At 49.7% G+C, this 26,570-nt stretch overlaps 10 protein-coding genes across 10 annotated transcripts; 6 read left to right on the top strand and 4 right to left on the bottom strand.

Moving 5' to 3' along the window:
* Nucleotides 1–2,401: 2,401 nt before the first annotated feature.
* Nucleotides 2,402–3,853, bottom strand: Pdw03_3820 (Golgi transport complex component Cog5, putative; the record flags this gene model as incomplete). Its single annotated transcript, XM_014676302.1, has 1 exon — nucleotides 2,402–3,853. The coding sequence occupies one exon, from the start codon at nucleotides 3,851–3,853 to the stop codon at nucleotides 2,402–2,404; it is 1,452 nt and encodes a 483-aa protein (XP_014531788.1).
* Nucleotides 3,854–4,565: 712 nt separating this feature from the next.
* Pdw03_3821 (Class II aldolase/adducin N-terminal) lies at nucleotides 4,566–5,749 on the top strand (the record flags this gene model as incomplete). The annotated part of the gene is made up of 5 exons (XM_014676301.1): nucleotides 4,566–4,836; nucleotides 4,907–5,167; nucleotides 5,238–5,370; nucleotides 5,446–5,614; nucleotides 5,675–5,749. The coding sequence occupies 5 exons, from the start codon at nucleotides 4,566–4,568 to the stop codon at nucleotides 5,747–5,749; spliced, it is 909 nt and encodes a 302-aa protein (XP_014531787.1).
* Nucleotides 5,750–6,567: 818 nt separating this feature from the next.
* Nucleotides 6,568–7,263, bottom strand: Pdw03_3822 (Integral membrane protein SYS1-related; the record flags this gene model as incomplete). Its single annotated transcript, XM_014676300.1, has 2 exons — nucleotides 6,568–6,940; nucleotides 7,019–7,263. The coding sequence occupies 2 exons, from the start codon at nucleotides 7,261–7,263 to the stop codon at nucleotides 6,568–6,570; spliced, it is 618 nt and encodes a 205-aa protein (XP_014531786.1).
* A 439-nt stretch (nucleotides 7,264–7,702) lies between these two features.
* Nucleotides 7,703–8,181, top strand: Pdw03_3823 (Cytochrome c oxidase, subunit VIb; the record flags this gene model as incomplete). Its single annotated transcript, XM_014676299.1, has 2 exons — nucleotides 7,703–7,933; nucleotides 8,059–8,181. The coding sequence occupies 2 exons, from the start codon at nucleotides 7,703–7,705 to the stop codon at nucleotides 8,179–8,181; spliced, it is 354 nt and encodes a 117-aa protein (XP_014531785.1).
* Nucleotides 8,182–9,033: 852 nt separating this feature from the next.
* Pdw03_3824 (Anticodon-binding) lies at nucleotides 9,034–11,839 on the bottom strand (the record flags this gene model as incomplete). Its single annotated transcript, XM_066100606.1, has 5 exons — nucleotides 9,034–9,578; nucleotides 9,640–9,860; nucleotides 9,914–10,424; nucleotides 10,485–10,664; nucleotides 10,726–11,839. The coding sequence occupies 5 exons, from the start codon at nucleotides 11,837–11,839 to the stop codon at nucleotides 9,034–9,036; spliced, it is 2,571 nt and encodes an 856-aa protein (XP_065956006.1).
* A 673-nt stretch (nucleotides 11,840–12,512) lies between these two features.
* On the top strand, nucleotides 12,513–13,176 carry Pdw03_3825 (Peptide chain release factor class I/class II; the record flags this gene model as incomplete). The annotated part of the gene is made up of 3 exons (XM_014676297.1): nucleotides 12,513–12,700; nucleotides 12,770–13,030; nucleotides 13,086–13,176. The coding sequence occupies 3 exons, from the start codon at nucleotides 12,513–12,515 to the stop codon at nucleotides 13,174–13,176; spliced, it is 540 nt and encodes a 179-aa protein (XP_014531783.1).
* A 125-nt stretch (nucleotides 13,177–13,301) lies between these two features.
* Pdw03_3826 (RRNA processing protein Utp6, putative) lies at nucleotides 13,302–14,544 on the bottom strand (the record flags this gene model as incomplete). The annotated part of the gene is made up of 2 exons (XM_014676296.1): nucleotides 13,302–14,399; nucleotides 14,455–14,544. 2 exons carry the CDS (start codon nucleotides 14,542–14,544, stop codon nucleotides 13,302–13,304), a joined length of 1,188 nt encoding a protein of 395 aa, XP_014531782.1.
* A 284-nt stretch (nucleotides 14,545–14,828) lies between these two features.
* Pdw03_3827 (Integral plasma membrane protein, putative) lies at nucleotides 14,829–18,144 on the top strand (the record flags this gene model as incomplete). The annotated part of the gene is made up of 8 exons (XM_014676295.1): nucleotides 14,829–14,867; nucleotides 14,931–15,477; nucleotides 15,545–15,671; nucleotides 15,778–15,816; nucleotides 15,873–15,957; nucleotides 16,012–16,057; nucleotides 16,108–17,921; nucleotides 17,986–18,144. 8 exons carry the CDS (start codon nucleotides 14,829–14,831, stop codon nucleotides 18,142–18,144), a joined length of 2,856 nt encoding a protein of 951 aa, XP_014531781.1.
* A 1,875-nt stretch (nucleotides 18,145–20,019) lies between these two features.
* Nucleotides 20,020–22,760, top strand: Pdw03_3828 (Cleavage and polyadenylation specificity factor 2, C-terminal; the record flags this gene model as incomplete). Its single annotated transcript, XM_066100607.1, has 5 exons — nucleotides 20,020–21,262; nucleotides 21,567–21,836; nucleotides 21,893–22,491; nucleotides 22,547–22,616; nucleotides 22,687–22,760. The coding sequence occupies 5 exons, from the start codon at nucleotides 20,020–20,022 to the stop codon at nucleotides 22,758–22,760; spliced, it is 2,256 nt and encodes a 751-aa protein (XP_065956007.1).
* Nucleotides 22,761–23,348: 588 nt separating this feature from the next.
* Nucleotides 23,349–26,414, top strand: Pdw03_3829 (Cleavage and polyadenylylation specificity factor, putative; the record flags this gene model as incomplete). Its single annotated transcript, XM_014676293.1, has 2 exons — nucleotides 23,349–23,497; nucleotides 23,558–26,414. The coding sequence occupies 2 exons, from the start codon at nucleotides 23,349–23,351 to the stop codon at nucleotides 26,412–26,414; spliced, it is 3,006 nt and encodes a 1,001-aa protein (XP_014531779.1).
* Between the last annotated feature and the right edge of the window lie 156 nt (nucleotides 26,415–26,570).

A 26,570-nucleotide genomic window follows, 5' to 3' on the forward strand; every position in this document is an offset into this window, starting at 1 on the left:
CCACCGAGAAAGAGTATAGATCATCAAGACAAAGCTCACGAGAAGAGGGGGAAAAATCCCCGGGTACCTGTAGGTACATCTGCAGGGCGACACCGAGGCTGACCCGGAGGCGCAGGCCAAGTAGAGCCAGGTACCAAGCTGCAGGGCGTATCCGATCAATCTGAATTATGCTGACGTCTTTGACTTGAGAGGGCTAGAACTCCCACACCTTCCACGCCCTGTAATTCAAAACTCCACCACACTTGCGCCTGTATTTTTTTTTCGCTCCTGGAGAAGCGATCCGTTTGCCTTTCCAGTCTGCGTATCTGATGGGTCATTGACCATTTACTGATCAATCCAATCATACATAGGGCCTTCCTCTGTATCTCATGCCAGGCCTATCCATGTTCAATGTACCTGATTATGTGTCGGGGTGCGTCCCTGGGTGGCTTCATCGGAGTCGCCCTATAATGTGACCAAAGGAATCGATCAATGAAAATAGAGAATCAAATCGCTGTGTTGAGGTCTTCACGATTTGACTTTGTCTCATCCTCTCCAGGACTCCGTCTTCGCTGGTAATGGCATCGACAATTACATCCAAGGTATTTTATCAACCTCATCGCCTGACAATTCATACACGCACATATATAGTATGTTGTACATGCCAGAAAATAAGTACCAGGAGGCTGAGAGTCCAATTCACATGCGAATTCCAGACCGGACGAAAAGGACAAAGCGCACTACCTCTCTGTGGTCGTTCATCCATACCCATGCAACTACCCCAATCTGATTGGACCCCAGCCCCTCTTCCGCAACTGACATGCATCTGTCCGCCACTGTATCCAAGGCATTGAGTCAACATGTAGTGCACCCACCAGCTCTCAGCTACTTTGAGAACCGCCTAGAGATCCCCACCACCGCAGTGCACTGTGTGGGAGTCATCTGACTCCTCTGGAACACCCACCGCATTCAGGTACTTGTGCAACGTACTTCCAGATATAGACCTACCCGCTTATCTGCGGCACATTCTACTGTGTGTGTGTGGGTGTGGGTGTGTAGCTGCATTTGCCTAGACTAGGCATGCATGGGTATAATTTTCCGATACTCGGGGATTTTCGCCTTGGATTCTGTGCGAGCGAACGGATTGAGTCCGGTGTTAAGATAGACGTCCCGAGGGTACATACGGATTTCTTTGTTCTTAGTCAGGTACACTAAAGTTTCGCACCTGAGGTTTGGGCGCGGCTGGTTGTCGGTACCAGGGACTTGTGTGTCCAGATGTTGGCTTGTTTCTTCCAAGGGTCTGTTGCCCATATTGCGACTGCAAGGTTCAGATATACATAGTAGAAGTAGGGAGTAGCAAATGACTGGCATTCTTTCTATTTGGATTGATTACATTAAGGATATGCAATAGGGAGAGCAAACCAAAGGCTCAAATTCTTCTACGCTTGGTATATAGGAATGATCACAAACTTCCTTGGTAGCAACTATTACCAGTGAAAAAGCGAAGGTTGGGAATACAAGGTTGAGACGAGCCAAGACACAAGCAGATAGGCACATGAACAGTGAGCTGTATCTTTCGTTGGCAATCACGACGATTGCAGTCGTTTGAACCTTTAACCTCAATTGGATGCACCATTTGTAGGCAATAATACCAACAAAAGATCCTTTGATCTTGGCTGCCCTAACCGTGACGCACACTGGTTTCCTGTCTTCTCCCGTCTCATTTTTCTGGCCCTTTCTCTCCATCCTCCTTTGTCCGGGCACGAATGCCTCCCTGCCTATTTGCAATGTGTTTTCGAAGTTTGCTTTTCATTGGTAGAAATGTCTCGCCCGGGTTGGTTCTTCGCTGCATTTTCTGCTTCGAAGGCTGCGCCTTTTGGCCTTCGGTGCTCTTGGTTCGCTGTTAGCTAGCGATAGATTGTCGAAGTCTTCGAGTTCGTCAAATTTTTGCTCTTTCTCAAACCTTTCATTCTCCAGAGCTTCTCTGTGGCTACGTCTTCTCGGCAGGGGTTCACTTTGGAGCAGAAGTGGAACTAGGAAGAGGTTCCGATCACACCAGCCACGTACATCTATCATGCAGATTCATCTATACTCTGCAGCTGATAGTTCCAAAGAACGTAAGAAAGACAACATGGTGTGGAATGAACCAACTAGAGATCCAGATTTCAAGACCTATATCGCCAGGAATATTCGCCGTGCAGTGCCCCGCTGTTCTTGTTCTACGGCTCCGGATCTTGGGAGAATAGATCACATCAAGTTCAGGGGCAGTATCCCATCTTAGATAGACATAGCCATCCAATTATACTTCTCATTAAAGCTACGGTCAATCCTTGCGACTGACCGCCTCTATCTCGTACCGAATCTCGAATCCCCCGTGTAAAGGTTCGGTTAACTGTACACCATGCTTAAAGTAGTCACAGGATCACCGTCCCAAAGGACCAACAACCGAGCTCACCATCACGGCAGCTTCTCGCTCCCAGTTTCCTACGACCACCGTGTCGGTTCCTGGTCGACCCTTCTCGGCCAGCATGCTGGCAGCAGACACCTGTGATGCACGGAGCACACACTCCTTGATCTCAATCCTTAGTCGATCACGGTTAGATCGTAATGTGCGGGAAGAGATACCGCCTCGGCTGACTAATTCCTGGACACGCGGGGCCAGAGACGATGCGAGGGAGCGCCAGTAGTAGGAAGGAAGCGATGAGGTATCTAAAGCCCGGAGAAGAGGTTGCAGGAGGTTAGATTTGTTTGCGGCCGCTGTTTGGGCTTCAGTGGCGGGTTTGTTGGTTGTGGTAGTGGGGACCAAGAGAGGGTGTGGTGGTGGGCGGAGGTTTTTGAGAATGTTCTCCAAGGCGACGATGTCTTGGCATCGCGTAGAGGTGTCGACGAGAGTTCGGTCCATCGTTGGAAGTTGGGTAAGAGCCCGGGCGAGGGCATTTGATGAGGTCATGATCGCTGTGTGCATGAAACCTTGTAATGTGGACAACAAGAGTTCGGGCTTGTAGTCGGCTGCAGTGGTTTTGCCTTTTGGGGGATGCGAAAGAAGATATAAAGTTGTGGCGGCGGTTGCTAGTCGAGCACGGGCATCGCGCGCTTGCTTATAGCCAAATTGTAAGGATGACTGGCCATTGGTGCTTGCCGAGTTCGAGGACAAAGAGAATCTGTTGATGGTCTGTTGCGCTCTCGACTTGACCATGTTCTCTGCGGGGATTACAAATTCTCCGCGTAGAGTGCGAATGACCTTCACCCGATCCAGACCATAGCCTTCCTCGCCCGGTGCCGTAGCCGAGAGAACTTCTCGCAGACTCAAAATCGTGTACGCTGCTCGTTCCAGTGCGCGGAAGCCATCTCTTCCGGTGGACAGTGATGCTGATCCATCCAGTCCAGCTAAGGGTGCTGGCCCTGTCGCACCCCGGCCTGTAATTTCAGCAACCTGGCTCTCCAACTGTCTGCCTAAAATTAAGCAGCGTGCGACGGCCCTTGCTAGGCGGACAGTTGCAAGCGAGTTTTCAGCAGCAATACGGGCCTCGTCCGCTGCTTCCCATTTTTGTACAACCTCCTTTTGGAGGCGCTCGTACCCTTGAGTCACTGAAGCAATCTGTGTCCCTGATTCCTTTAAAATCTTGTCGGCGGCAGCAGTTTGGCTTTGGGTGTGGGAAAGCAATGGGAGTGCTGATCTAGTTGTCAATGCATGGATATGTGTATCAATCTCCTGGAGATCAAAGAGCACCCGTGACAATGGGGTTGACAAATCCAACGGGGTATCCGTTGCATTGTTTGTGCTTGTCACCAATGTATTGGCGAATGAAGATGGCGAGAAGTCCGGGTCTAAGAAGGCTTCATAGTCTATGTATGACGGATCTCCTTCCGCCATGATGGGTCTAGACGCGTCCAATGTCTATGTCACTGGGGCCACATAGAAGAAAAGAGCAACTGAGTAACTGAGGAACACCTTTTGAGCCAGTCAGTCAGGGGCATATGTAGTTCAGAAATAAGATGTCTTCAATGCAGCTCTCAATGTTTGGACATCCAACGACTTGGTCATTTGAGGAGAGAGGGAAATTGGCCTTGAGATGGGAAGCCCACATGGCTGATAACGAATCACGTGTCTTTCTTTAGTCATCTTATACATCTATTCCTCGGGGATCTTAGGTGGCCATTACTGACGTGTGGATGGTTATATAGATCACGAACTATGAGTGATCAGAAATACTTTTCTATGGCCAGCCCATATGATAGTACATAGAATGTGAGGTTGTGGGGATTTGGAGAGAACCAATTCCGTGGGCTTTGGAAGGCTTGACCAATCTTATGACCTCACCTCAATGGCACGACACACAACATGTAACATATCTCTGGAGCCGATATATGTTCGATTGCAAATCCAAATCCAAATTCAAGCCCATTCAAACTCTGGATGCATTGGCATTCTCGACAATTTATAGCCAGCGCCTTCCAATTACAGAGCGGGGTTCAACTCACAGATAAGAGCTCGGAGTTAAGTCCGAGTACCAGATCAGGAACATAAACTCCCCACATTGAAGGCCCAATTCTTGAGATAGTACTTTCAACGACAATTCTTCACCATGCCGACATCTACAATTACACAGCAAGAGCAGTCGGTTCGCCTGATCAACGAAGATCAATTACCTCCACTACCACCAGCGGCAAACGACGCATCGTTCCAAGGTCTGGCTCGTGGAGGCCGAAATGGCACTCTGAAACTCCGTGGTATTCCCACATTCTCAAACCTGACTGAGAAACGCAAGTGGATGAAGGAGCATATGGCTGCTGCATTCCGGTACTTTGGCAAACTAGGATATGGAGAAGGTGTTTCCGGGCACATTTCGATGCGAGGTAAGTGTGACACTCTCTTTTGCATGAAGCATGCGTTGTGGGCGAGAAAGACTATTCTGACGGCTTGCAGACCCGATCCTCAAAGATCATTTCTGGATGAACCCGTTTGCCAAACATTTCTCGACCATCAAGGCTTCGGATCTCGTTCTTCTAGATGCCGATGGATTCGTAGTCGACGGTGGAGCTCAGTTGCCTGTAAATGAAGCTGGATTTTTGATTCATTCAGAGATTCACAAAGCACGTCCAGATGTTGTGGCTGCGGCGCACACTCACGGTATTCATGGAAAGACGTGGAGTTCATTTGGAAAGCCAATCGAGATGCTTACACAAGGTTAGTGGCTTTTTCTTCTCTCCCGAGGTCGTTCTGGAGGTTTGAATACGTGCTGATATGCTGGATAAAGACGCATGCAACTTCTTCGGCAGAGTGGGTGTTTACGAAGACCATGGCGGCATTGTTCTGTCGGCAGAGGAAGGAAAGGCGATTGCTAGGGCATTAGGAAAGGAAAACATTGCATGTATCTTGCAAAACCATGGGTGAGTCGATTTCGCCGCTGCGTTTTCCATATGCGTCTAGTTCTATCTGGCTAATTTGACTTCACTTACGTACAGCCTCCTGACCGTCGGCCGGACTGTTGATGAAGCAGCGATCCTCTACTCCATGCTAGAGAAAGCTTGCCAGTCACAGCTTCTTGCTGAAGCAGCCGCAGCCAATGGCCTTCCAAAGAAGATCATCAAGGATGATGCGGCCAAATTCACCGCTGAAGCTGCCCAGAATCCTGTAAGTCGAATGAACACATATTTTCAAATGCTTGAGAATACGCATGCTAATGACTTTTAGCACAATTTCTATACGGAGTTCCAGCCTGAATTTGATCTGCTCGTTGAAGAGACCAACGGAAGGTTCCTTCTGTAAGCAAGAGCAATATTTATGACAATTTCCGGCTTGATCCAGAGCTCTCTTCAGTATGTAGTGTGCATTCTTAAGGTTTGATGTCACTAAAACTCGAACTTGAAGAACTTGTGCTTCTCGTTATGAAGTACATCCGTGCCATCTAGAGTAGGCTCTGACGGCAACAAGAATTCTTCGGTGCCCTTCAAGGCTTCTCTGGACAGACATTATGGTTGATGATTTGCTCTCTTGACTTCCTGTGCTGCATTGCCGCTTGCCATCTCTCTTGCTGGCTCGGAAATTGTCTACTTAGCCCCTTGGAACATAACCGGCTGCCACGGTATGTATCTTTGCTATTATCGGACAATGGCCAGCTTGCGTCGCACTACTGCCCTTTGAAATTGTTTCTTTGAAGGCAGCCTCGCAAAGTGAAAGGCATTTCTAAACCTCACCCAGTTGCATTTGAGCTTCGTTGGGACAGATGCTAGCCTTGGGTACAATGAGGGACAGTGTCCCTTTTGAAGAAGTAACGATCGTACACGAATGTTTCTCATGTCGCTCGTCAGATTAGCTGACTGAAAAGAATAGTACAGAACTGACGTTTATTAATTTCAACAAGTATTGAACAAATGAGAATGAAAATCAATTCCTTCAGAACAAACGCCAACTATACAGATGCAACTGTCGCAAGGGTATACAAAAAAGAAAAATATCCATCAAACTATGCATGGTAGGCCGAAGCGTGAGAAGGAAAACAAAAGATATAACATGGCAGCAAAAAGGCGTTCATAGCCCCAACGGGGAACATCAACGATGGGGCGAGGGAGCGAGCAGGGGCGAATTTATACAGCATGTTCGCCCGTGTGCTTCATATCATCCATTTCATATTCTTGCAAGCTGCGTTCTCGACCGCGGCCGCGGCCAAAGCTCGACTCCTGCTGCCCATCACCGGCAGATGCCTGTGACGATGAGCTAGCTTGGGTGCTGCCACCATGTCCACCAAACTTGATAGGCTCCAATTCCCGTCTCTGGCATGCCCACATACCGAGAAAGATCATCATAGTTGCACTGGCGAATTGCAATCCCCACCAAAGTAGGTTTGAAGGGAGGGAGTGGGTGTACAAAGTAGTGGCGATGAGGTGGAGGAAATGGATCGTCAGAGCGAAATCCGGGATCAGCTTTGAGCGAGATACAAAAACTAGTAGGGACATGACGCTGAGTAACCCGAGAAAGGAGCACAGTTAGCCAGCTGACCGGAATACTGCTCACAATATTCGAACCTGGACAACTCACCTGATTAAGCAATTTAACATCCACACTAATCCCAACATCCATCCAATGGTCGTATCACCCCGCAGGGAGTCCCAGCCAAAGACTAGGTCTAGCGAGAACGGTGTGCCATAGACAACTGTTGTGAACAAGATGAGCACCGTGGCGCAGGCATAGTATGCGAGCTGCAGCAGGAGAATCTTGCGGACGATCTTCAGCGGAGGGAGTTCGGTGCGCGACCCCGCTGGCGGACGCCAGCGCGCGGACATCAACTAGATAGAGAATGGGGGGTCTTGTCACCCTCGTGAGTTCCGTTCAGTGTTGAGGTGTCAAGGTGGTCGGATTGAGCTCGGCGTTAAGGACGAGGGTAAAATGGTGGAGGCGAAGGAAAGGGAACATGCAATGCTATTCAAGGAGGCGTCCTAAGTGTAATTCACGGACGAAAAGTATCCGGTGCCGGAGGCTTCAAAATTATATGTAAATTTCAGGACGTGGAGTGCGGAAATGAAAAAGGGACTGGTGATGGAGATCGTCTGCCTGGGATCAACAGTCTTGGCGGTCACAGGCCCGACCCTCCAACAACTGGGCGCCTGCCGTCACTGACACCTTTTGGCTGCACAACTCACTACCAACAGGATTCTCTACTGATTTGAACTCAACGAGTCAATTCCTCACTTGCTACCTCTCCGACACAATTACTTCTCCAAAATGGGCTGGCTACCTTGGTCTTCCGGCGACTCAGACAAGAACGCAGCCTCCGACGGCGGCCGCATTGCCCCAGATCGAACGAGTCGTGCACGCTGCTGGGAGGGCCGTGATCTATTTTTCGCCTGCCTTGACAAGAACGATATCCTAGACGGCATCAAAGATGATAAGAAGGCGCGACAGAAGTGCGCGAACGAGGTCGCGGAGTTTGAGGCAGCATGTTCACAAAGCTGGGTACGTACGATTGGATATTTGATCTACTGCTCAGAACTGCCATTTTTTTTGGTGTTTCCTGGCTTGGTATACGTTTTTTGGTTCGTTTACAGATGGCTGACCTTGAGATTCTTGGCGTCTACTAGGTTAAATACTTCAAGGAAAAGCGTGTGATGGAGTTCAACCGGGACAAGACAATTGAGCGCATTCAAAAGGAGGATGCAGCCAAGGTGAAGGAGTTGAAGGAGAAGGGTTGGAATTCGAAATAAAAATCTAGGGGGGCTTTGTCGGCGGCTTTTGTACAATATGTAGCATACCTTCTCTTATCACGTACCTTGATGACCACTCCATTTCAAAGGTGCATTGCTGGAAACTGCAAGCCTGGGATAGCTTGCTTGCTCTATGTATGTCCTGTATAACCTAAGCTTTGAGATCGAGAGCTCGTCATTGTTTATATCACTGCAACATGTTGTATGAGACTGTGTGCACCTCGTGTTTCGGATGACTTCTACCATATCTTACAGCTCGACTAGGATATATGACACAAGACTTGGAAAACTACTACCAAACTATGGCTGCCTATAATTATAATAGTATTCTCATTAAAAATGCGCAAATGTCCGTAAATCTCGTCGAGGTGCGAAACCGCGCTCGACTATGTGTCGGCCCTAAAAAGCCTCTAGCAGAGAGAGTGTGGTCGAGTGGCCTAAGTACACCCTTTGATGCCAAAGAAGAGAAATCCGGCAATGATATAACCGAAACCATGTATTTAGAGAACAACCCATTATGTCCCAAAGTGGGAAATCAGTAATCACAAAGGGCAAGAGCCCAATGGTTGAAAAGACATGTCAACTCCATCCTAGATACCGCCTTGCCTTAATATCTCCCTAATAATCCTACTGCGTTTGTAACAGATGAGAAGCAAAGAGCAAAAAGGGAAAGAAAATGAAACGCCTGATGTTGCGAAAACTGGTTTTTGGCCAGCCAGAAAAAAAGCCCTCGAAGCAGAGCACTAAAATCCACAAAGTAGGGATGCAAAAACGCCAAGCTCCGAAAATGAACGATGACAAGATGAACCTTAAGTTCGAATGAAAATGATAGATAGTAAGAGAATCGTAAAATCATTGCTTCCATTTGGCCAGGTGCTGCATCAGATTCTGTACCTGGGGACCTACGGGTCCCTGGCTTTGCTGCTGTTGTCCACCTAGTCCTTTGGCCAGGAGCGAGAGTAGAGCTGGATCGGTGATGATGGGTGCATTTACAGACTGGAGATTGAAGGGTAGGTGAGGAAGGGGTTGCTGTTGGATGGTTTGCATGGGTGGAGGCCGATGCGCGTTGGTCAGGAGACTGGCGAGATCGGCAGGAGGTGGGTTTGGTGAGGAAAAGGGCGACTGAGTAGCGGACACGGGCTGTGAATGGGGAGGTCGCTGGAGCGCCGCCAAGAGCGTTGAAAGGCTAGGACCATCAAGTGAACCAATGAGGTTCGCTATGTTGGGTGGATTTGAAAGCGCAGGCAAGCCGGGCGGAGGGACCGGCATAGGCTGTGCAGGAGGGATGATGAAACTAGGATTGGGTGCAAATGCAGTTGGTGCTGCTCCTCGCTGCATTGCTTGGGATTGGTGGCTCAGGAGTTCAGCAGACATGTTAGGCTCCAGCTCAGGGTAATCTATAAGAAGACGAGAGATGAGCAAGGCGTCGATGAAGAAGCAAACGCAGAATGTGCTTACCAAGGAAGCGGACATTATCCAATCCAGCGGTTCGATCAAATAGCTGTAGAGGAATCTTTCGAGAAACTTGGTTCGGACGAGAGAGGCGAACAACCGCAAGAACACCTTCAATAAACTGACGATGCACGGCAGCGCCAAGAGGGATCCGTGGGCCAAGCACTAGGACATCTACTCGCAACCCACGGTTGCGGAAAGCGTTCTCTACATGAAGAACGAAGTTTCTTCGCAACGTTAGTAACTTTGTCTAAGAGAGACCTCGAGGTGTTGAACCCACCTGTCAAGTTCCTCCAGCACCAGGATCTGCACCTCTGGTACGTCTCGCTGGGCTCGCCGAGGCACAGGTAAATCTGCTTCGCCTTCATAGACACCACGGGGTCTCGGGCTGATGCTGCGGTAACGCCGATCTCTGGAATAAGGAGAGCGAGGGGAACGTGGAGAACGAGAGCGCCTTCGCTCGCGACGATCGAATCTTTCCGGGGTTCTGTCGCGCGACCGATACCCATCTCTAGACCCCCGAAAGGGTCGCGGGGAAGGCGATCGCGGCAGGCGATAATCGTCGCGTCTGCTGCGATGAGAAGGTTCATCCCGGAAATCACTGAATGGAAGCCGACTTGCTTCATAGGGCTTAGACCGGTCGTATCGATCGACTGGGGCCCGAGCATTAGTTCGGCCAGAACCGGCACGGCTGAACTCCGGTGACCGAGAACGACGTGGCGGCGGTGCACGGGAAGCTTCGGGTGCTTGAACGGGTCGGGCCGATCGCTGTGGCTTTGAAATTTCAAGATCTGGGGACAGTTAGGTCTTTCTGTGAGAGAAAGATTGCTTTTATAGCTTCGTGCACTCACGTATCTTCCTGCCCCGCACGGTGGCTCCCTGCTCGACGCCGAGAGCCGCATGGCAGGAACTCGCCTCCAGAAACTGTATGAAGCCGTATGCCTGCTTGATCGATATCTGAGCCAGTTTGCCGTACTTATGGAAGACATGGAACATGTCTCGCTTGGTGACTCTTTCCGTAGGAAGGTTGCCTGCATATGTTGAAATCGTTAGATCGAAGAAGGATAGATATAAGCGGGAACAAAGACCGACCAACAAACAGCCTGGAGCCTATCGGGAACCGATCCCAAAGACCTTCTGTCACATAGACCCGCTCATCGTGCAGAAACTCGTCATATTTCTTTTGAACCTCTGGTCCCCAGGGCGCATCATCATCAGAAAGCTTGATAGGTCGGCCCTGCTTGTCAACACGGCCTTTCTTGGAGGCTACAGAAGGCTCTTGCAAAGAGCCCTGAGATTCGGCACCGGTAGATGGAGTTTGCGGGTAGGTGGCAATAGGAGGAGGTAGGTTGTTGAAAGCCAAGTGCTCTCCCGAAGCAATGGTAAATGGCTGAGACTGGTTTGGGAGTTGGATTTTACAAGGCTGGGCTGAGTAGGCAGGCATTGCAGTGGCAACAGCATCATGGGGAAGTTGGTGATATGCCACCTCGCCAGTTCGAGTATAATGGGCCTGAATAGAACCGTAGCTTTGGGCTTGAGGGGGGGCAGGGATGCCCTGGGATTTGAGGGACTCGCCAGCGGGTGCTTGGTGGTAAGACGAGTTCTCTGCGGAAGAGACAGCGGGAGTGGTTGCACCGGGGTTGGGCTGAGAAAGATTGTCGAGGAGTTGCTGGAAATTGATACCTCCCGCATAATGTCCCCCGTGCTCCTCAGCAACTAGGCGGTCCGGCATGCTTGACTGCTCCGGGTTGTGGGCATGATCTACTTCGTTCCCAGTGGCAAAGCTTTGGGATACCGGAGCAATCGGAGCAGCGTGGGAACAAGTGGAGTCGGGGTGAGAGAAACCTGAGCTCTGATGGCCAGGATTTTCGGACCCTGACGCTGGGTTGGGAGGGTAGTACGCAGAAGCAATCATTTCATTCTGCATCCCACACTTCGGTTGCGAACCATGAAAACTACCAGCATCTTGGGTCTGACTCTGTTCCCCCGCATCTTTCAACCCTCCGTGCAACCATCCATCGTGTGTTTGCAGGACCTGCTTATACACCGAGCGCTCATAGGTGGAAGTATCGTTAAAGACCGGGTCCATTTGGTTCTCTAAGACTGGGATATTGGATGGCTCTGGGATATGTAGGGGTCGAGGGCTTTCTGGAGTCAGAGTCTTTCCGCGAAAGTGATGCGCTTCATCGGGGGGACTGGGCGTCATGTAGACTTCGAGAGGAAGATGGTTTCATCTACGGAGGAAAAGTCTCGGGGAATGGGAAGTGTCACCCTTGGAATTTTCGCAATCGCAAGCTAAGGTGGGGCGATGAGAAAAAGATGGGTCGGATTTCTCAAACCTCACCCAAGAGGGAAAGGAGAAAAGTAGAAAGAAAGAAAAATAGGCGATGAAGAAGGAAATAGAGGAGTTAGGTGGGGGTGTGCTAGTGAGAAGTGGGAATAAGGAAAAAAAAAGCTTGTCAGGTGAGCAGTTGGAGGCGTTGAGATGGATTTGGGATGTCCACTGCAGTATCACGAGGATAAGGTATGGGCTTCTGGTTTTGTTTTTGATACATTCATGGAGGAAGAGAAAATACAGTATTCCACACTGGTAAATCTATGTAGAGCAATGGTTGATGTAACTATAACACACTATGGAATCACGATTTAAGAAATCACTACAGAGTATACCTAGGTATCACTGCATCATTCTAACCACCTCAACTACTCCTATCACCCTAATCGCTATAATCACTCTAAAATCACTCTCCCAGTTAAACAAAAGCTTCGTACAACATACGCTAAGCGGGGCTAGACCACGCACGAAACGGCCTTGCATTTTTAGAAGTTTTTATTAGTCACACTCCACCTCTCCAGTTTCTTCTATACCGGCCTCCCTCATGTTTTGCCAATGGCGTATACAATGCCTTCGGGCACTACCCTTGCGACGATTTGTGACTCAAGCTGAACAAGATGTACAAAGAGCCAGGGACTGGCTCAAAACTCTCAATTCCAAGACCATCCCCCGCAACATCAGCGAGGTCTCTTTCAGTCGATCCAGCGGTCCGGGCGGGCAAAATGTGAACAAGTCAGTGTCCCCACTTGAAGATCAATAGTACTGAATTTTGGTATGCTAATTCGGAAACGAGGGAAGCAGGGTCAACTCCAAGGCTACCTTGAAAGTCCCATTGGACGCCTTGCTCCCCTTGGTGCCTCGTCTGATACACCTGCCACTACGCGCTTCCCGATATACCGCCGAAAGAACTCAATGTCTAGTCATCCAGTCAGACGAGGAGCGGAAACAGTCTGACAATGTGGAATCCTGCTATGACAAGCTCTATCAGCTATTACAGAGCTCGGCCAAGGAAGTGATCCCCGGGGAAACATCCCAAGCGCAAAGGAATCGCGTGCTAAAGTTGTATGTTTTCTTATTTGTGGAAGCAATTGAGCAGATCTAACGAGGGAAAATACAGACAAAGGGCTCAAAACGAAGGTAGGATTAAAGACAAGAAACAACACAGCGACAAGAAAAGTAGTCGCCGGGGAAGCAAATACGATGATTGATGATGATCGTGCAAACCACCTGATAATAGCGTAGTGACAAGTTCGCCAGTGGACCCTGAATTTTTGATAATATCCGATCAACGCCTAAGTGCTAAGTACAAATACTTGGGTATGCTATGTGTATGCTACTCCTGTGCCGCGCGCTCCGCATTACGGGCGGTAGCCGCAATTACCTTCTGCAAAGAAGGATCCAGGTCCTCTGTTGCCTGAACAGGTTGAAGCCAGTTGATCACTTGGCGTGCGAGATCCTTGCCCATGGGATACTCCCTGAGGCGAGCAAGCGAGCTGCCAAGCGCCCGCGGGAAGTCGGCCGAAGTGACAGGGATTCCAGCGGTCGGGAACTTGATGTAGCAAATCTGCGTCCGTGGGCTGGAAGGTTTGTTGGCGCGCATTGTCTGAACCACATGTTCCAGAATTTTGCGAAGACAAGGCACATCCTGGAATTCCCAAGCCATATCAAAGTACTCCTGGCCGAACCTATCATCATTGTGGAAATGCTTTGTGGCAGCATCAAAGATGGCGAGCGGGATAGCACCGCTCAGAGCAGGCGTGGAATTCAAGTTTTGCAGCGCAACCTGGTCTACTTCTCCGTCTGCCCCTGTGCTGGGATTGATATCTTCAGCTGTGAGTGATGGCAGTGCAATCATGTCGGCATCGGTGTCGTCGAGTGATGCTTCTTGAATCGGCTTGGGCTTCTGGCTCTCCTCATCAAGACCAAGAATCCGTTGGCGAGCGACCAGCTTTGCGATGTAGATCAATTCCAGCTTTGCGTATTGAATCCAAATTGTCCTCGCGCTCTTGCAGAATCGTAGACCGCGCTGCATGTAACTCCGGGCTTGTGTCATATCTCCGTGGTCATCAAGGACGTGTTTAGCGGCGTATACCCATAAGTCGGCGCTGGTAGGGTGAAGTCGTAGAGCATCGGTGAAAATCATGAGGAGCTTTTTGTGTGCCTTTTGTTTGCGAGCGTATTCTATGTACTGAACCCACAGGTTGATATCGCCGTGGAACTTGCGTGTAGCTCGGTCGAGAACGAAGAATATGCGTCTCTGGCCGTTGAATCCTGCCGATCGAATCCCAAGTCGCTTCACCCGCTTCTTTCGCAGCACATCGAGGTTCATCTCATATTCAGCATAACGCACAAAATCCACCGGCTGCGCACCGCGCGCATTGAGCTTGTGTTCGAAATCAGATCTTTTTTTGACGATTGAGGAAATTTCATCCTGGTTATGCTGATCAGCTGTAATTCTGATGGAATGACTCCACTTTGCGGCTTACCTTTGTGAAAATCTTCTTGCGCTCATATTCCTTGAGCTCAGGTACTGACTTCTCGAGGAAGAATCGAGCCTTATCTGTGGCGGCGGACATGATTGCTGTTCACTGAAGAGGTTTAAAAAAAAAGTCGGCATCCCGCATTGAAAAAACACCGATCAGCCCCAGGGTGCGCTTAGCCGTATTGGGTTAGCGTACATTTAACTCGCAATCACCGAGGGATCCGGACGTTGTTTTCATTTCCCTCAGGGGCCGTTTGCTTGTGACATCTTGTTTGAGTCGTAATTTCCTTTCGTTATTTTTCTTGACGCTCCTTTCTTCCTCAATTTTTGCTTTTTTTATCATATAGGTGCAGAGATTGCCTTTACCTCTGCGCCGCCATGGCTCCCCGATACAAGGACGGAGATGCCGTGGTTGCCGTAAGTTCCAAAGCGGAATCCGATGCGCATCTCGACACACCGCTGACTTGATATCTTTTGCAGATCAACGGCAAATGGGTTGCATGGACTCACACCGTCTTCGCGTATGCGGCGTTCATCAGCGCGTTGATTGTCGGCATTGCGTTGCACTATCACAAGATCGTTCAAAATGAACATTACGGCTACCCCATTGAATGGTTCCCCTCGGTGTCTGCGACGATCGGTGACCGATATCCCGAACGTTCCTTTTTCCAGGTCTTTATTGCTATCACTTCCGGTCCTCGCTTCGCCCTTGTGTTCCTATGGTACATCCTCACTTCGCGTCCAAACTCATCCCTACCCAAGTTTGTTGCCGGCGTGGGCATCTTCCGAACATTGACATGCGGTGGTTGGACCTATGTTACATCTACCGATGACCACGACTGGCATGACATCTTCATGATCTCTTACTTGGTGGCCACTTTGCCGTGGACCCTGGGTTGCCTTGCGCTCAGCCCGAACAACCGCCGTGCCGTTAAGTACCGCAAAATCATGGCAAGTTTGTTCTTTGGAACATTGGTTCCGTTGATCTACTACTTCATTCAGCACAAGGTCCACAAGGTCCCTGGTGGTGAGTACTTGCCCTTGTGAGCATGGACTGGTTGGGGGTTACACATGCTAATCAGTTGTACCTTCAGCCTACACCAAATATGCCTTCTTTGAATGGTCCCTAATCCTATTCGATGTCGGCTTTGATGCTGTCACGGCTCTTGACTTCGAGAGCTTTGAACTGGTGGTGAGGGATGTTAAGGGTGCTAGCAGAGGGTATGTACCGTGGCTTCCAAAATGACACTGCCCGCATCAAATGTATAGTGCCAAAGGCTATATTGGTTTTGAACAAAGAAGACATTTCTAAGTTCGTGCTCATTAGGCAATTGAAAACGACTGCAGATGCTGTCTTGGAAAAAGAGTGTGTACAATCCCATAACCAACAACAACCATCCTCGAAATTAACCACCTACGTAGGAAGGGCAAGCCAGTGGGCAACACCTTTGGCGAGGGCTTCTTCTGGGCTGAGATCATTGATGCCGCCTCAGATGTCTACAACGGGGTAAATAATGCCAGTTGGTCTTTGGTCTCCTGCGTTACTGACAATGGACTGTAGTTTGTTTTCTGGACCATTGTGACTGCTCTGCCTGTCCTTGTCTGGTGTAAGTGATATCTATTCTCTGGTACGGATAGACTTGTCTGATCTTGATAGACTTCCCTCTCTGGCACATGGGTATCTCCGGATATGAGGTTGCCATTGTTTGCTGCACATCCCCGTTGCTCTACGTCATCCCATCCCTACGACACGCAGCGGTGAATAATCTCCGCCTTCTCCACCTGGTCTCACTCGTTGGTCTTCTTGGATATAAATTCCAGGATCCTGCCAACCGTCTCTTTGTGACTGGGTTTGCTCTGTCTACTACTTGCGCAGCATGGTCCGCTAGCTTCTTTGCCGAAAGGGCCAACACCCCTCGTCTCGAAGCCCGTATAATGGCTTGGGGAATCGGTCTGATTCTGTCCGTCGTTGCCAAGTTCGCATGTAAGACCAACAACCCCCTTTGGCCAATCGTCCACGCCGAGAATGGTGGCTGGAACAAAACCGGAATTTTCATTGCTCTGCTCGCTGTTTTGAGGTCCCAGAGAGGTTCAAACAGGAGCGGCGGTGAACATTTGCCAGTTGGTGGCAAGAAGGGCTCGTCCATTCTTGCTGGTGTTGGGTTTGGCGCTCTGATGTTCGCCATAGTATCACTTTTGACTGACTCGAGTACCATGATCTCGTGGGTCTGGGACGGATACCCGGTGCGCGGACCGCTCGCAGCTCCTCACGGTGTTCTGACGATCTTTGCAATGGGAGCCGGCCTTGTGTTCGGCATCTTCCACCCTAGAATCGCTGGAAGCTGGACTGCCTTTGGTGTCGGTTCCACTGGTGCTGCACTCCTTACTTGCTATCACCACTGGACTGGATTCTATGGTGCCCTTATTCTTGCGTTCTATATCATGGCCGTTGCTCCCGTTCTGATCGCGTCCAGCGTTCGTCATTCTCCTGCGAGCACGTTCGGCATCGGCTTCATCCTCTATGTGGCCCTTTTGCTCTTCCACGTTTGGGTTGTCGCCTATGCCTTCGTGCCAGGTGGCCCGTTGCTTCGTGAACACACTGACTGGCTCATGACCACTACAATGCTGTCTATCGGTGCGGGTGTTTTCTCTGCGGCGACCTCGAACTCGACTCGCTCCCGCAGGGCTCACAAACCCATCAACCCCAATAGCAGGAAACAACGATCGTACTACATCTATGTTCTTGCTGTACTGCAACTGCTTTCCGTGTCTATCGCCTACCTTCGCTTCCCGACCAATGATTACACCCCTCATCACAAGGAGGACAAGGTTGTGACTGCTGGCATCTGGACTGTCCACTTCGGCCTTGACAACAACATGTGGTCATCTGAGCGCCGCATGCGCGACGTCATTAGTGAGCTTGAGTTGGATGTCATTGGCTTCCTTGAATCTGATAACCAGCGTATCATCATGGGCAACAGGGATGTCACACAGTTCATCGCCGAGGATCTTGGCTACTACACTGACTTCGGTCCCGGTCCCAACAAGCACACCTGGGGCTCTGCCTTGCTATCCAAGTTCCCCATCGTCAACTCTACGCACCACCTCCTCCCCTCGCCCGTGGGTGAGCTGGCACCTGCAATCCACGCCACACTCGACATGTACGGCGAGATGATTGATGTTGTTGTGTTCCACTCTGGACAGGAAGAGGATCCCGAGGACCGCCGCTTGCAGAGCGAGTATCTGTCAAAGCTGATGGGCGACTCCCCGCGTCCTCTGATCCTGTTGAGTTACCTCGTCACCAAGCCGCTCGAGGGTAACTACAACACCTACGTGAGCGAGCGTAGCCAAATGAAGGATATTGACCCTACCGACTGGGATAGATGGTGCGAGTACCTTCTCTTCAAGAAGCTGCACCGCACTGGCTACGCCAGAATCAGTCGTGACACCATTACGGATACGGAGATCCAGGTAAGTAACCTTGTTTCTTTATTTCTTCTCCCAGGCGGGCTTAGTTTCTGACGGTTTAATCTAGGTTGGAAAGTTCGTCATTGGCGAGCCCGAGCCCGAAACTGAGATGCGTATCCCAGAGGAAATGGTCCCTGTTGGTCGCCGCTTCCCAGCCTTGTTCCGCGGTCAGGGAGTGCGCGGACACCGCTACCACGTCTTCGACGAGCCCAGGTACTGGCAATAGTTGGTCTGCCTGAAGAAGATTACAGTTGATGGGTCTACCATATCATGGCGTGACTAAGGAGCAGACATCCCGCTATCTTCGGGAATGCCCACATATCTAGCGAAACTGAATTATGAGAGTTTTTTTTCATGGTAGTTTTTCTATTCCACCAGTGTTCACTTCTTGCTCGTCCTTCTCGGCCTCCTACCACCTCGTACATTGCATGGGTTGAGGGACGGATAGTTAATGTATTGCATCCCCCATAGTGCATAGGATAGGGAACCCTCTAAATGCGTGGTCCTGTATCCTTTCAATCGATAACTGGTCATCTGTACATTGCCCCCAATCGTTTTTTCAGTAGTGCCAGGGCATTTTCCTTACGTCTCTGCTTTGGTCACTTTGCCAAACTCGGAAACCAAGAATTATGTGGGAGTCCTAGCAGCAACCATATCGACAAGTTCATGAGACAGCCCTCCCCCCCGCCATGATGATCCTCTTTGTGTCATGATGTTGAAAAAAATTACAAGGCTTTCTAAACTGAAAATACATTAAAGACGGCTCTTTCGTATCGTTCTGGCTGATGACTTCCAGGTATCCTTTGTCCTGTGCTGACAGGCGTCCGCGAACACCAGCCCCGGCCACGATAAAAGACCGTTTGAATTTAACTCAGTCAATCAGATCAATCCCAATTGATATAATCTACTGCTCGGTTTTTTTTCTCTTCAATCGATCCTCCTTTTTTAGCATGTGATCTGGAGCCTTCGAAAATTCAACACTGCACAATAACAATCAAGTAGCATGTCTGCCCAAGTGCATTCCAACGGCCATTCTGATTACATTACTTGGAAAGATTCGACTCTTCCTTCATCACCGCACAGACTCATCTATTCTCAAAGGTCTTTGTATCGTTGGATTCGAGTCAAATGCGCTATGCTTTGTTTGAGAAGCACTTTCGGGATAGAAAAGGAGGGGGCCCATTGCCAAATACAGACTCTAACCCGGTCCATTCTCACCTGGTCAGCTTTCTCTCCTCGGTGGAAAATGGCTGGTTAACATCCCCACTTGGAGGCAAGCCCTAACCCCCCTTCGTAATTCCCCATTTCCCAGTTTGTTCGGGAAAACTTGTCGAACTTGCTCTGAGACAATTTGTTGATTTGAAATCCCAAAATCTGAACATTATTCATTGTTTTCCATGCGCCGTGCGAAGTTGGATGATGGTCTTGTCCCTTTCTTTGAGCTGCTCAACATCGGTGGCTTGGATTACTTAGTCTGTTCTAGTGACTTCTTTTTGGCTTCCTTGCGAGCTAGCGTTGATTTTCTGCAATCCTACAAGACTGTGATGCCAAGTAAACAAATCCCCATAGCGTAAATAGGGTCGACAAGATTATACACCTACTGCTTGATAGCTCTGAGCAACCCTGATTAATTTCAGCCAAAGCAACTTCGGATTTCACGAAGTGGAACTTTGTATCAAGATAGACCTGAAATGCTCTTTGGCAAGGCCCTCGGGGCACCTATAGTAAGCTGGGCGCAGCCAACAAAGAAGAGAGCTCGAAAAGATATTTTTAAATCTCTTTGTGTTGGTTAGTATCTGCATGATTCTCCGTCGCTCTCTGCTCCTGCTTTGTCTACTAACACGAATAAGGGACACAACTCCGTCTTCTATTTATATGGAGCCGATATGTCCAACTTAATCATCAATCACGAACGCCATCACGACTTTCTTGACTTGAAACTTCGATCACCAGACCAATCATCCAATCATCATTAATATAACAGCACCAGCTGATAGCAAGTATGGCCTTCGTGGTATCTTCTTACTAGTTCTCTAGTTAATAAATCAAAACAGACCGGAAGACCATCGGTCAACCCTAAATTATGGTTACAACACGAGCCATGGCTATGGGCACTCGACCAAAGGCCCAGCCTCTTCCGGCTAAGCCTTCCAAGGCTGAAAAGGCTTCCCAAGCTGCCAGAATAAAAAAGGAGAAGGAGGAAAAGAAGGCTAAGAGGGAGGCAGCGAAGCGGCTATATGATGCGAAGAAGGCCGCAGCGAAGGCTGCAAAGGCCGCGAAGATTGCCAATGCCAAAATTGGCAAAAGTACAAAGCGTGCAACCGCTGTGAAGGCCATAGCCACCAACATCACCAAAATCACCAAAGCTGCCAAGAAGGCGAAGGCCACAAAGGGCAGAGTTAGCGCAGCTACCGTAAAGATTTCAACAAATCAAAATGAAGAAAGCGAGAAAGATCAATATGAGCCACAGGCCAAAAGACGCAAGCTTGAGACTGCGAATCATCCCACTCTCTATGTGAAAATGGGTCCTCCCAAAGAAAAGCGTGCAGATTTACAATTTGGAGAATGGGAGTACATGAGGAAGGCTGATGTTCCAGAAGGTCTAGAGAACGAAGATAACAGACCTCTACCCCACATCTATATCGGAGGCACTGCACCGCAGCCTCGATGGGTCATCACTCAGAGCGAAAGCATTAAAGTCCCTTCCAATCGGCATGCCTTCAGGAGGATAGGTAGCTCAAGTGACTTTGGAGATTTACACTGGACCTTCGAAGAAGGAAACTTCAAGAGATGGGCCGGGCTGGAATACCCAGCTCTTTACGAACTTGCGTACTTGTGTCTCGAATATACGCTTGCCGATACGAAGATCCGAGAGCAGATCTATGAATCCCTGGCCCAGGGCCCCTTGCCCAAGGCTGTGACCGTTGGGAGCAAATGGCACCCAGCTCTGCCCCCAATTCCCATCACAAGGTACTTTGCGACAGGATCCTCCCAGCAAACCAGTCGAAAGTCAAGTGATGCGGCCTTCTACTTCCGGGACTATGAGCGTCCGTTAATGGCAGTCCGAGCACACACTGATCACATGGTGCAGCCCTATCCGCATGCCTTGGATTACAACATCTCTAATCGACCGAGTTTGATGGAATGGCCCACTGCTTCGCGCTCTGCAAGTCTGGACCCGGAAAGCGAACGGGGCAGTAATCAGGGCAGCGAAGAAGTTCAGTTAGTCGATTCCAGGAGGTCATCTATGACTGGGGAGTCTGACCTGGAACTAAATCCAGAGGGCATTTATTCGGAACCAACAACCCCTACGCCTCTTGGAAACGATGAAAAAATTGCACATGGTGAGTACAAATGTACCTAGTTTGACACGAATTTTTCCTTTTCCTGTGTGCATTCAAGACAATCAAATTGATTGATTTATGAGTGTGTCAATGGACACTTTGAATGGTATGCAAGTGTTTCAACTGAACTGTGAGACAAATTGAGCTATAAAAGAAACCCCCCCCCCCCCCCCCCCCCCCCCCCCAAAGGCGTCTGGGTTCAGTCTTTTGATAGGGTGTCACGTTTTTACGGAAGAGGGTGAAATCAATTTGATAACATACTGCGTACTGGTAGTCGGGCAATATGCTAACTGATGGAATCTAGAAGAAGGCTCAATCTTTGGTGACACCGATGATGTTCAGGTTGAGTCAAGCTCAGCTCAAGGTTCTCGAGAACAGTCACCTAATAGCCTTTTCTCTGGCTCTGGCTCCGACAGCGAGGTCAGCACTTCTTCCATGGCCAGTGAGCCTAACAAGCTCAACGCCGCTGACGATCTTAGCGCTCAATCGACGAATAGCCTGTCCCCAGTGTCCCATGATGGGCTCTTCAGCCCTGGACAGATTGCGAGGTATTTTAAGAAGAAGCGAAGGAATTGTGAGTCAATCTGTTTATCTGTCACCCCAGTCAATGATGCTTATATTTGGTTCAAGTTGAAAGATTAGGCGGGGTTGAACTTCGCGAAACGTCGGAACGAAAGCGCCAAGCACAGCTATCCCCAGTGCTGGAGGCACTGGAAGACGTACAGAAAGAAGGAGAACTCGAAACAAGAGGGGTCACAGAATCAAGTAAACGAATGCGGACGGAATCACCATCAACCCCATCACCTCCTGCATCTCGAAGGAAAACAGCGGCTGAGAGCATGATGGAAACATTGATGTCGTTCGCACGAGTAGGACAAGGAAAACGGGACGAAAATCAAGAAGCTGCAGCGGAGAAAATATCAGACAAGCCACCAGTAGCACTGTTGAAGAAGACTACCACAGGAAATCGGCTGGGTGCAAGATCACAGGCGGACGCACCTAGTCCTGAGATTCCGCCCAATCTGCAAGATGGGTTCCTTGAACAGACCAAGGCATATCTCAAGGATCCAGCTCAGAGAGCGAGACATTTCCCTGACCCTCTTGCTGTTCGTCGAGCCAGGGTGTGGGCAGGGGAGGAGTTGGTGGACCATGCCATCCAACCTATAGTCGACGCTACGCTACCACCATGGGCTGAAAGACATCGGCCTTTCAGTCAATGGCGGGATCCAGTAAGTGCCCCATCCATTGATCTTTTTAAGAATTACGCTGATCAAACTGGATCAGACTGAGATAACACCCACGCCTGCGGCACGCAACAAGGTCTCGAGAACGAAAAGACGGAGCAAGGGGCAAGGTAAGAGAAGGCCAAGACCAGCATCTGCAAAAGAGCAGTCAGTCAGTTCAGCCCAGTGGTCATCGTTTAGATAAAGCTGCTGTGTATCTCAATGATTTCGCAGTGGAGTTTTGGGATGTTCCTACGATTTGGATGGACGTTTAATCGGAGTTGTACAGGTTCGGAGTTGATGCCTTTTGAATTGATTTGGTTGAGGTTTTTGAGTTTTAGTAACTTCATTTGACCTTATCATCTTTCAGATGAGCATTCATTAAATTCTTACAACACTGGGTTGGAGCGAAGCATGGATGTTGTCCAACGTAGTTGCATCAGTCCTGTTGCAGAATATGGTATCATCGCAAGACAACGATTGGCTGCGCAAAACTCAAATAAATGCCGAGAGGCATTGTAGAAGTAAAAAGATATCCATATCCAGGTGTAGCTGTTAGTTGAAAAAATCCCTGAAAGGTGTTGAGCGAAGGACTTGATCTATACATTAGGTTCGACGGTGGATATATTTGTTGCCAGACGTCACGTGCAAACCGAACAAACAGCTCACCCGCCGTCTGGTATCTCTCACTTTTGTTCGAAAGTCGGATCAGTTTGACGCGCTAGGATAATGGATCAATCTTGGAATTGACCAAATACCTCGAGGCATACAGCTGCATTGACCGTGACCGACCTGTCGCCGCACCGCTGGTCCAGAACAATTGCGGCTGCTAGGTTTGCCGTGAGCAACGGCAAACTCCCAAGATGTTCACTTTCACTCCCCTCCTTGGCGCTCAGTCATCATCTTCGAGGGCATCGCAGTCTATTCTAGAGCTTGATGGAGGTATCAAGATCCTAGTGGACGTTGGCTGGGATGACACGTTTAATACCCTTGATTTAGCGGAACTTGAGAAGTGAGCATGCGATCACCGCGTTTCCTTGTTTGAACTCAAATGAGCTAATATTACAATCAGGCATATTCCTACACTTTCTCTCATTCTCTTGACACACGCGACGCCCGCTCATATTGGCGCTTTAGTCCATTGCTGCCGAACATTCCCCCTCTTTACGCAAATCCCAATCTATGCAACGAATCCCGTCATCGCTTTTGGCCGCACGCTCCTACAAGACCTTTATGCCTCCGCTCCGCTTGCTGCCACATTCCTACCGAAGGCTTCTGTCTCAGAGCCGGGCGCATCGTCAGCAGGATCTGCGACTGTGTCAGGCGCAGATGCTGAAGCAGCTGGCAACACAAGCCGAATCCTGCTTCAATCGCCGACAGCGGAGGAAATCTCTCGATACTTCTCTCTCATTCAGCCACTCAAATACTCCCAACCACACCAACCTCTCTCATCACCTTTCTCCCCGCCGTTGAACGGACTTACTCTCACGGCATACAATGCAGGTCACACCGTCGGTGGAACGATATGGCATATCCAGCATGGGTTGGAATCCATTGTCTACGCAATGGATTGGAACCAAGCTCGTGAGAGCGTAGTCGCGGGTGCTGCGTGGTTCGGTGGCTCTGGTGCTAGTGGAACCGAAGTCATTGAACAGTTGCGGAAACCCACAGCCTTGATCTGCAGTACAACAGGAGGCGATAAGCTGGCACCCTCAGGGGGTCGGAAGAAACGAGATGATCTCCTACTCGACATGATCCGAAGTAGCCTTGCAAAAGGTGGAACAGTTCTCATCCCAACAGACACAAGTGCGCGAGTTCTTGAACTAGCTTACTCACTAGAACATTCTTGGCGCGATGCCGCGAATGGCGACAAAGAGGATGTTCTTCAAGGAGCCGGGTTATATCTGGCTGGCAAGAAGGTCACCAACACCATCCGACTCGCCCGAAGCATGCTGGAGTGGATGGACGAGAATATTGTCCGTGAATTTGAAGCGGCGGAAAGCTCAGATGTCACGAACGGGCAAAGGACAGGTGCACAGGAAAAGAGCTCTAACAAGGGCGGGGGTCCATTTACCTTCAAACATCTCAAAATCATTGAGCGCAAGAAGCGATTAGAGAAGCTCTTGGCAGAACCCGGACCTAAAGTAATTCTCGCATCCGATACATCAATGGACTGGGGCTTCTCAAAGGATGCGCTTCGACAAGTGGCCGAAGGGCCCAACAATCTGTTGTTGCTAACAGAGTCCTTCCACAAGGACATGAAGACTCAAGAATCGAAACCATCACAGAGTTCAACAACAATTGGAAGCATGATTTGGCAGTGGTATGAGGAACGAAGAGATGGTGTGGCTCTAGAGAAAGGATCGGATGGCGAACACATCGAACAAGTCCACAGCGGTGGACGAGAATTGTCTTGGACAGAGGTGCAGCGAGCCCCTCTCGATACCGGGGAGCAGTTGGTATACCAACAATATCTCGCGACCAAGCGCCAACTCCAAGACACCTCTCAAACACTTGGCCAAGAAACCCTTGAAACTGCCGCAGACGCCCTTGATGATGGATCGAGCTCTACCTCTTCCGAAAACTCGGATCCTGAACACCAGGGTCGCGCGCTGAACTTTTCAGCCTCACTTGCACATGCTACTCGAAGCAAACTTGCCGTCAGCGATGAAGACCTGGGCATCAACATCCTTCTTCGTCGAAAGAACGTTTATGATTATGACGTACGTGGCAAGAAGGGCCGCGAGCGCATGTTCCCTTATGTGGCACCGAGAAAGAAGGGAGATGAATATGGAGAGTTCATTCGCCCAGAGGAGTATCTCCGAGCGGAAGAACGCGAAGAGATTGATATGCAACAACGGCGCACTGATGCTGAAACTAAACTGGGCCAGAAGCGACGATGGGATGATACCGCTGGCCCCAATGGACGCAAGCTGTCTGGCGGTGCAGCAGGTCGGAAGCGTCCTCAAATTGATGGCAAGAAGATTGAAGATGATGATCTTAGCCTAGCCTCCGATGGCGAAGAAGCTGATGTAGCTGCGGAGTCCGAAGACGAAACAGAAGGCCAGTCATTCGAAGGTCCTGCGAAGGTTGTTTACCATACTCAGACTATCACTATCAACGCTAGGATTGCGTTTATCGACTTCATGGGCTTGCACGACAAGCGCAGCCTGGAGATGTTAATTCCACTGATCCAACCTCAAAAATTGATCCTGGTTGGTGGCATGAAGGAAGAGACCTCAGCGTTGGCAGCCGAATGCCAGAAACTGCTGACAGTCAAGGTCGGTGCTACGGTTTCTGACCCTGCATTTGACTCGGCTGCCATCATCTTTACTCCGGCAAACGGCGAAGTCATCGATGCAAGTGTCGATACAAATGCGTGGATGGTCAAGCTGAGCAGCACGCTCGTTCGACGCTTGAATTGGCAGCACGTTCGCAGCCTCGGCGTGGTCGCTCTCACGGCACAGTTGCGACGGCCAGAGCCTGCGGACATCGGGGATATAGAAACATCGGGTAAGAAGGTCAAGCAGCTGAAAGACGAGGCAGCCTCTTCCGCTGTTGCCCCATCATTGGAACAGGCAGGCACCAAAATAATCGATAAGGTGGACGTCTATCCTTTACTCGACACTCTCCCAGCTAGTATGGCCGCAGGAACCAGGTCCATGGCTCGCCCTCTTCATGTCGGTGACTTGCGATTGGCTGATCTTCGCAAGCTGATGCAATCTGCTGGTCACACTGCCGAGTTCCGAGGCGAGGGAACACTTCTCATTGACAAATCCGTAGCTGTGCGCAAATCGGGAACGGGCAAAATCGAAGTTGAAGCAACGGCACAGTCTTCACTAGCTCGGCCTGGTGGCCGTGGAATAGGGAGCTTTCTTGCTGTCAAAAGGAAAATCTACGAGGGCCTGGCTGTTGTTGCAGGTAGCTAAGGCTACACACGTGACATGTATTTCTAGTCTTTTCCGGGTGAATAGCTTCATGATCAACAAAGCATTCATAGCCACTTGTTTCTTCTAAACACGAGAAGATTTCCAGCCAAAAAGTTCTCTTCTAATGGTTTATCTCTCTCAATTCCACAGATACCA

This window comes from Penicillium digitatum, chromosome 1, assembly GCF_016767815.1.
Source record: "Penicillium digitatum chromosome 1, complete sequence".
In the NCBI taxonomy this organism is placed as follows: Eukaryota; Fungi; Ascomycota; class Eurotiomycetes; order Eurotiales; family Aspergillaceae; genus Penicillium; species Penicillium digitatum.